The sequence below is a fragment of the Semicossyphus pulcher genome, unplaced genomic scaffold (assembly GCF_022749685.1).
Source record: "Semicossyphus pulcher isolate SPU_LCO1_2020_fin unplaced genomic scaffold, fSemPul1.0.p SCAF_4, whole genome shotgun sequence".
Lineage (NCBI taxonomy): Eukaryota > Metazoa > Chordata > Actinopteri > Labriformes > Labridae > Semicossyphus > Semicossyphus pulcher.
This window is the reverse complement of record NW_027211715.1, coordinates 18,030,633-18,039,963: the sequence shown is the minus strand read 5'-3', so window position 1 is coordinate 18,039,963 and position 9,331 is coordinate 18,030,633. Positions and strand designations below refer to the sequence as shown.

Sequence of the window (9,331 nt, the reverse complement as noted above, 5' to 3'; positions counted from 1 at the left end):
AATACAGCCTGCAGGACTTAAAGTATGTACGATGTAAGTAAGTACGATGGATTAATGCTCCTTTCCACAAATGTGGTACTCTCCTATTCTCCAAGCAGGCAATAAAGATAGTTATTAAAATCTGACATGACTGTGTGGCTTTAAGAGTTTCATATGTCACCCCATCCATACCACTGGTTTTGTTGTGGTATAGATGGGGTGATATAGACAGCTAGCGTTACGCACCCTCACCAAAGTGCCATTTCTGCAAGGAGTTTTAAAACGTCTTCATGTCATCTTAAACATTTGTAGCTTTGTTTTTGTTTTTTTAGATGCTACCGTAATATTTATAGAAGACAATTTGGTACCACACGCAAAAATATTTGTCTGACTCCTGCAACTAACCCCCCCTTTAATTATGTAACCATAATCGTAATTATCATCACAACACTGTAAGACTGTAATGGGGAATGGGGGAGGGGAATGCCCACTGTTCCCTCTTCCTCCGCTCGAGCCCAGCGGGCCAAAAACTCCACCACGAGGCCGTCACCAAACTCTCCACCATGCACTCTCACTCTGATGCGCTCTCTCTCTAATACACGCAGAAACACAAGCACTAACACACTCACACGCAAAAACATTAAACATAACTATCAGTGTGCCCCACAATCTTGCCCACAGTTGTTAACACAAACTGTCCAGTGTCAGTTGCGCAGTAGAGAATATAGATGGATTCTAGGAGCAGAAAAAATGTAATATATTTTTACAGCCGACCTTTCTTTGATGATTTTGTGGCACGTTAACATAAGATCCTGTCTGATACTGTTTTATGCTGTTGTGTCTCGTGCGTAAATGTAGACTCTGTCCTAATTTGGAAAGTTACTAATCATTTCTGCTGTTGTGGTATTGCTTCAGCGGATATAACTTAAATCCGAGCATCATTATTGATCTGTGCATAGCTGTGTGTGTTCTGCGTGGGGGCACCATGACAGCGCTTTCTGACGCTCCATGCATTTTTATAATAAATAATAAAGATTTCCTTGATCCTTGAAGTCACAACTTCTGGTCTAAGGCTGTGTAAATAGCTAAATCTTAGGTTGGTAACTGTTCTTAATCAAAAACACTTTATTGTCACCCCGGGGGTGGAAGGGAACGCAAAAAAACAGGATGATGAGTGGGCTGCCCCCGGGACTTTTAGTCACTTGGCGCCCGGCGTGTAACACAGGCACACACACGTTGTCAGTGCAGTAGCGTGGACAATACTCACAGCCTGGCATGGTGTCCACACACGGTGACACAAATAGCCCATAAAGAGGTGCAGTCAGGGGTATCAGTGTTTTCCCACCCGTGAGTGTTTGCTGCCAAAGATGAAAACAGGAAGTCCGCGCACACACACACACACACACACACACACACACACACACACACACACACACACATCCATTTAGACTGTTGCTGGACATACAGTAGGCTATAGGAGTAGAAAATATTTTCCAGTGTAGCCCTGGCGTTTTTTGTCCTACACGCGACAAATAGGCTGGCTACAATAAGCTATCTTTTTGATGGTCGTTGATAAAAAAAAAAAAAAATACATAATGTAGTTTTTACAGTAATTAGCCCTGTTCTCCGCCTTTCTCTACACATAAAAATAACAGCCTGAATATGTAAACAGAAACTTCACACATTAAATATGTAATACAGTTGATTTATTGAGTCATTTCAGAAAAAAATGACAGAAGTCGACAGGAAGGTTTCTTCTTCTTCTTCTTCTTCGCTCTTCTTCTTCTTCGCTCTTCTTCAGTCTGTAAGACAGGAAAACAGTGAATAAGTTTGCGTCGCGAATTGTTCCTAATGCATATATGACAATAACAAATAAACACGATAGCGTGCATATAGGAAACACATAGTATAATTGTGTAAGTTTTAAAACATGGCTCACTAGTTCATGGCAACCAGAAGAAAAACTAAGAGTCATCACCTAGCCTTGATTTTAAAAGATTAAAAAAAAAAAAAAAAGAGAATATACAGAGTGTACTGTAATTTCTGTACGAAATTGAATGTTTTAGATGTGACAGGTTTGCATAGCACGTGCTCTTTGCGTCAGGTTTCATTTAGTAGGCTATCCGCCTCTTCTCACTGCCCAGCCAATCAAAACTCTCAACAGCTGAACAACTGAACAGTCGCCAAAGGAAGCCCAGATAGCAGCCCATATATGGCTGACTCCTCCTGCTTCTTTTTCTTTTTTTGTCAGGATTTTCAGATAAATAGATGCCCGCCTCTTTCTCGGCCTCGCATACAAGCCTGCAAACTCGAGAAGTCAAAAAAGGACCCTTTTAATCATCTCCAACATGGCTTCAGCTGCTAAAGACACATTTTACGTTAGAGTAAAACATTGTACTGGACACAATGTGAAAATGAAATGTATCGCTACTCAGGGTTTTATTTTATCATCCGCACTTACAGGGATCAACCGGCACCGAGATAAAATAGCATTTTCTCTGTGTTTTTTAAAGCATGATTTGGATAACCAGAGCGTGGACAAAAACGGTTTTAGTTATAAATGTGACTATAAGGTCATCTGAGCAGAAAAAATAAATCAGCTAATCAAAGCGTGAATGTAACAGCCTTTATCCTGGACAAGTAGATTTAAACAGAACACTGAATTATTCTTTTAAGCTTTATTTAAATATTTTAACATAAATTAGGCTACAGCGCCGAGTTTGATTGTAAATATCCAGGGCGTATCCACACACACACACACACACACACACACACACACACACACACACACACACACACACAAACACTGGTTCAAAGTCATAGCAGCGTGAAGAAGAAAAATACTTTCATTTTCGACCAGAATGTCAAGCCCTAGTACATTTTGAAATATGTGTAACAACTTTCTTAACCTACACAAAATCAAAATGTGTGTTAGCTTGATGATTCATTTCACTCAACGATACCCTTTCATTTCGACAAGCAGACGTTTCAGACACCGATATTACTCGAAATTTGAGTACAAGTCAGGTGCGCAACTTGGCATCTTATATGGGCATATCTATTTTTTTACAGGTCGCCAAACAAGTTCGAGTTTATCGTTAGACTAAAATTGGTTTAATAGGCTTTTATTTCAAAGTTAGCTGCTGCGTAGACGCTTTATAGTGCATACATAAGGAAACAGTGAATGGTAAATGATAAATGGACTGTACTTATATAGCGCTTTTCTAGTCTTTGCGAATGTGCTCAGCCGTTATTGAGCATCTGCTTCCAAAAAAGCATTTTAACTAAATAGAGTTCTGTTATATAACGATGCTGACCTATTTTCAGATGAACTACTGCTTTTTTTTTTTTTTTTACTGCCTAACTATGAATATGGAGTAACGCAAGTCAGAAACCTCAACCTATAGCCCATTTGTTTAGTTTTACTTATAGCAACAACATTATTACTCTCCATTCACTTTATATAGGAGTTATTGCGTATTATGAAAAGAAGCCAGCGTCAGTCGCTGTCAAACCCGAAGCCGCTGCGTTTCCATGCGCAATTAGTCTAACGTTTACGGTTAATTCAATTAAATCAGATCTGTGGAGCTGTTGGTGACATTCAAATTCACTCTCACGAGCGTGGTACACTTTTTACTGACAATCATGAAATCAAGTACAATATCGTTTATTCGGCTACTAAATCCCAGTAGTAGCCTACTTCTGGGATCAAAAGTAAAGGATTGCGTGGGGTCTTATTCCAATTACTTACAATTAAATAACGGAACTATTTGACATGGAATAAAATCCATTTCTTCCCTAAGTAGTTCATGATCCAAATATTTCTAAGTACCTCTTAGACTTCTTGCACAGATAATATAAAAAAGTTAACCAGAATAACCCTCCGTCCTCTGACTGGAATGTGGAAAAATCTATTTTTTAGTAACTCAACCCCATGTGTGTGCCTTTTTCAATCGAATTCAAGTTACCACTAAGCCTGACCCTATGGCCTGCCTGATCTAAACCCGAGTGGTGTTTTGTTTGTGGACTTCTGTGCTATCCATAGATTGGCCATAACAAATGCCATGTTTGAAAATAGGGCAATTTATATGTTTACATAGCACCAGAACACTGTAGAGCAAAAATGGACGATTGACTTGTTGTCATATCTTCAGTCTCAGTGACAGCAACCTAAGAGCCACTTGCTGGACACTCGCGATAAAGGACGTGGCTGTGGCTGAAGGAGGCCTTTCAGGCTAGGTTGGCCCTGGGATTTCAAGAAACACTAGACAGGTACTCTGTGATGAGAAGGGTTGTGGCTCCGGTGGTCACAGAAGCGAAAGCTCAACTGTGGGAGGAGTTCAGGGAACCCATAAAGTAGGACTTTCAGCTGTCCTCAAAAAAGTTCTGGCAAACCTACGACCACTCAGGATCCTTGGCAGAGGTCGCTTAGGTAGTTAAAGTGCTAATCTCGAAGATTTCAGTTACGTTCTCTTTGGCGGCACCTATGGCGATAAATAGTAATTGCAGGAGCAACCTTCCCAGATATCCAGACAGTGTTGCATGTGTGACGTCCACGGTTGGCTCCGGTTGTAACTCTTGATTTTCCTCGCTGACGGTCGCTTTCCTTTTTAGACTGTTTGCCTTCATGTGAGCGTCGAATTTGTTTCTTTTTCTTTGGATTTTCACTTATATTTCAAGTTGTATCTGTAGTCAGCGATCTTTTCTTTGTTTGTTCAGCTATAGTAGATTACTGTTTACTTGCGACACTTGCAGAGCCCAGAAAAGCAGCTGCTTAGCTCCGCCTACCCTCTCTGGCAGACCAACCACTGCTGGGTGATGGAAAATGTGTCACTAACTGGGCGCCACTTGTGATTTTTCCCTGAAAGTCACCTCTGACACCCAGTCCATAATAAGGCTTCATCAGTGTGTGTGGGGGGTCACTGTTAACAGAGACTCCATTCTGCTGTGTAGTTAATATATTTCACATAGAGCTGTAGAGGAGCATCGGGCTTTTATGATCAAACTAAGTTTTATACAGTATCATTTCATCACTTCAGTCCGCGATCACCCGCTCCCTCCGCCCCTCTGTGTCTGTCTGTAACCAAAGTGAGAGCTGTGTTTGTATCTTTGGCACAAAGTCAATGTTCCCTGTACGTGTTAGCCTTTGACAGGGTTGTCCCTTGTCAACCATTCTGTTTTGCATTTTACATGGACAAGAAGTGCATTTACATAGACAAGAGGTGATACAAGCAAAGGAGTATTCTGGGGCCTCGAGTTGAGTTGCGGTGAAACTAATTGTGAGATTGACAGACAGATTGGGTCAGATAGGGTCAGGAGCTAAGTATGCCCATTGCTCCTTGGATCAAAAAAGAACCACTAAGGTGCTTCCGGCTTCTGATTTGAATGTGTCCTGGGGGCATCCCTGTTGAGGTTTGCTGGGGATATCCAACTGGCAGGAGACCCCTGGCTAAACCCAGAACATGCTGGTAGGGATGGAGATGCCCCTGGAGGAGCTGCGGAGACGGATATCTGCAATAGCTTGCCAAGTCTGATGCTACCTTGCCACAACCCTGGGTAAGCTGAAGAAAATGGATGGATAAAAGGATGGAACTACTTATGGAAGAAAGGGTTTTCACCCAGATTGAAGTCAGACAAAAAGGATTGTTCTTGTTATACAGTAAAAATACAGTTATACAATAAGTTCAAGTAGTCTTAGAAGAACTAAGAACGTTGTGTAAGTGTCTTCGACTTGTGGAGAAATGTTTTATATCACATAGCAATCGGACAATAAGGCTACTTGTTTTATACAAGGGACCTTGACATTGGATTATTTTAAAAAAACTACACAGTAAAAGTACTTCAGATGGTTTACGCAAGTAGTCTATGAAGTATTTAATCTATTCATAAAGGTGTCTTGAACTACCTATTAATGGAATGCGTTTTAGCCCACAAAAACATTGACACTAGATTACTGAAAAACTACCTAAATAAAGAATGTCAAATTATTTTTAGAAAAAAGTAAAGGGGTATCCGAAAGTGATACAGGGATTTAAGTGCCCGAATAGAAGTGAAGTAAGAAATATTCTTTATTCGTTAAAATATCTACAATAAAGACCCACATGCCCATATTGAACACTCGGTTAGTACAGCCAAGTCTACAACTTTACACTTATTTAGTCATTTACTTTTTTAAGATGCTATAGCAAATATAAAGAAAAATTGATAAATAGCCTGCATTCAAAGTAATGCTTTAAATTGTTGGAAGGAATCCTTTTTATTGAGAGACATTGATAAAAACAACCTAGAAAATAGACTCACGTGAGTTCAAATACTGCATGATGTAATTGAAGGTGTCAATCTTCTCGTTCTCGAGCGCGAGCCCTGCGGCGGTCTTTCCCTCATCGTTGGTTGTTCGGGGGTTGGCGGTGCGTTCAATCAGCAGCTGGATCACTTGTAGGTGGCCTTCCTTGGCTGCAAGGTGCAGCGGTAGGTTACCTTCCCCATCCACGAGGTTCGGGTCTGCACCGTGGTCTAACAGCACGCGCACAGAATCTACGAAACCCTCGCGTGCGGCGTCGTGGGTCACGGTGAGATTTAGGACCCAGTCGGGCACGTTGGGGTGTGCCCCTGCCAGAAGAAGAGTCTCAACAAGGTCGGCGTTCCCCAACATCACCACCTGCACAAAGAGCGGGCGAGGAGACACAAAATGACGAGGGTGATGCTGAATGAGAAGAAATGATCAAGAACACATGATTAAGTAACAACTATAGGCCCGGTCAAACTCATTTTAATAGGCGTTGGTCTGTTTTGCATTGATATAGGCCTACTAGCATACTAGGATATGCTAATTACATGAACAGAGTAGTGCTATTTAAGCTAATAATAGGATATTAGCAATTTGGCTTGTATAGCCTAAAGGACGGAGGTGACGTAGCTTTTTTCAGCTCTGACTGAAATATAGAGCTCCATATGATATGCATATGAAATGTGTTGTTATGATTAGGAAACAAAATAACTAGTAATGATCTAAGTGAATATTATCATTATAATTCCAATAATTACTAATCGTGATAATAGTAATATAAGAATGACTATTATTGACTTTCTCATGCATGAGACCTCTGTGCAAACTGTGCAGGCAAGTGAAAATTCATGCAGGAGAAAGGCCTACACTCACCATTTCCTCATCATAACCACCATTTTGTAGAAGCCTGCCTTTTTTTCCTCATGCTTTTTTTCCCCTCACATTCAACAATGCTGTTCCTTCACACGACTTAAATGGTCCCATTTGTCTTACCTATATCTCCTGGTCAAGTTTAAGATCTATTGCCTACTTCAACTACATTAAATGAGAAACGGAAGCTCTGACTGTTCCATTAAAAAACAAGCTGACACAGATTTGTTCTTACTTATGTATATATTTATATATTTATAATATGGGCCTATATGAAACTGTTATTTACAGCAAATCCACGAATTTCAAAACAATTGTTGTAAGTAAGAGATTTGGATATTTTGACTCTGAGTCTATTTAGATCAGATATGCTGCAAAATTCAAAACTCCACTCTGTCTGCAGATTTCTTCATTTAAAAACTATGTATTTGTATTTAGACTACTAACTTTAATATCACAATGATCAAATGTTCCAAGATAAAACATGATAATTGCTCATTTACATGACAGCACAATAAGGAAGTCAGACATGTGGCACATGTCACACTACAGTCTACTCAATGAGCAAGAGCAGATATCTTTTCCAAATTCACTTTGACAAAACAAATCGATTTGAAATCGGTTTAATTAATATTCAATGAATTGGTATAAATACCAACCTGCAATGGCGTTCTGAGGAATGCATTTAATCCATTAACATCTGCTCCTTTGTCCAGCAGATCCTTCACCTTCTGGAAATTTCCACTGGCAGAGGCATTGCATAACAGGTCTGCCACTGACACTTCAGACATTCTTGTAAAAAATATAAAGAGATGGACTCCAACGTTCTTGACAAGATGTGTGGAGAAAATACTTTCATCCAGGAGACGTGGTCGAGGGGTCTATATCTCTCCTAAGCACCACCCTTGCTTACATCATACCTGAGCTTGACCTATCATCAGCATGAGAAAGTGGAGCCATGCCTTTCTCATTATACTGTATATCTCAAGAATCTCCAAAAAAGGCAGCCGAAGCAGTTCTCATAGGGTGAAGGATCGATTAGTAAAAAAGGCTTTCTTTTAAACTATTCCCAGCAAGCCTTATGTTAAGATGAACTGAAGTTAAAATTGTAGCTTTGTTTCACCTGTGAATACATTTAAACTGCTCTTAAATTTCATTTCAAACATTTATAGCTTTGTGAGGAACTGCCTGAACGACCTTATATGCACTATATAAATAACGACTAAGCATTTTCATGTTTAACTTTCTTTCTAGTACTAACAATGATATCAAATAGTTATGCATTACTTATAAATTACTTTCAACTTTGATCCAGGTCCATGTGGATGCCCATTTTACACAGTTATGGTCTTGATACTTTATAGTTTTGATACTTTCCCACTTTCAGTGTTAATATTATGAATCTATTATTCATGCATAATGACTTCAGTGCTCAATGAAGAGAATCCAGAGTGGCAACAAATCACACTCTCTTTTTCCCTCTTTTTGATCTCTAAATTAAAATTTAAATTGATGTAGCCAGTTATTTAATATATTTAATATATTCCTATATGCATGCTTATATTTGAGATGTGCAATTAAGCTTCTGAGTGCCTGGTAAACTTAAATTACTTCTGTTCGTTGCACTGGAGGTCCTAATTAGGCCTATATGACATCTATGTAAAAACAACTAAAGGCCTAACTGCTAGCAATTATACTTGTTGTTAGAGCACCATCTAGTATCCGAAACTGTCTAGTGATGCGTTTTTTTTATCTGATCGAGTGCAGATGTCCAATTTAATATGAAATCAGATTTATACTCGGCTAACACATTTTTATTTCCAGAGAATATAACCCCCATGCAGCTATAAGAACGTTGGTAATCGAAGTTTTAATTTGTAGGATTGATATTGGATTTTTTAAATATATATTTAAAATGTGATCAATAGCATACCAGAAGCTTTTCTTCGGGAGACTGGCACTGTACAATCCTGCTGAGTCGAACGCCTTAAAAAAAACAAAAACAAAAACAAAAATCATCAACAAAATGTAAACGAAACATAAATGCCTACCATTTACGCATGTCATTTACACGCAATTCCCGCTCATTTTCAAAAAAATGCCAAAATTAAGAAAAAGCGCTTCTTTATTCGGCCATTATTCTGTTATGACGTCTTCATTCAAGGCTTAGACTGAGAGAAGGGAACCGATCTGATC

The 9,331-nt window shown here is 39.4% G+C and overlaps 1 protein-coding gene across 1 annotated transcript; it reads right to left on the bottom strand.

Moving 5' to 3' along the window:
* Positions 1–1,724: 1,724 nt before the first annotated feature.
* On the bottom strand, positions 1,725–7,926 carry cdkn2c (cyclin-dependent kinase inhibitor 2C (p18, inhibits CDK4)). The gene is made up of 3 exons (XM_069680541.1): positions 7,795–7,926; positions 6,280–6,637; positions 1,725–1,781 (listed from the first exon to the last, which is right to left on the bottom strand). Exons 1-3 carry the CDS (start codon positions 7,924–7,926, stop codon positions 1,777–1,779), a joined length of 495 nt encoding a protein of 164 aa, XP_069536642.1. The 3' UTR covers positions 1,725–1,776.
* Positions 7,927–9,331: the final 1,405 nt, after the last annotated feature.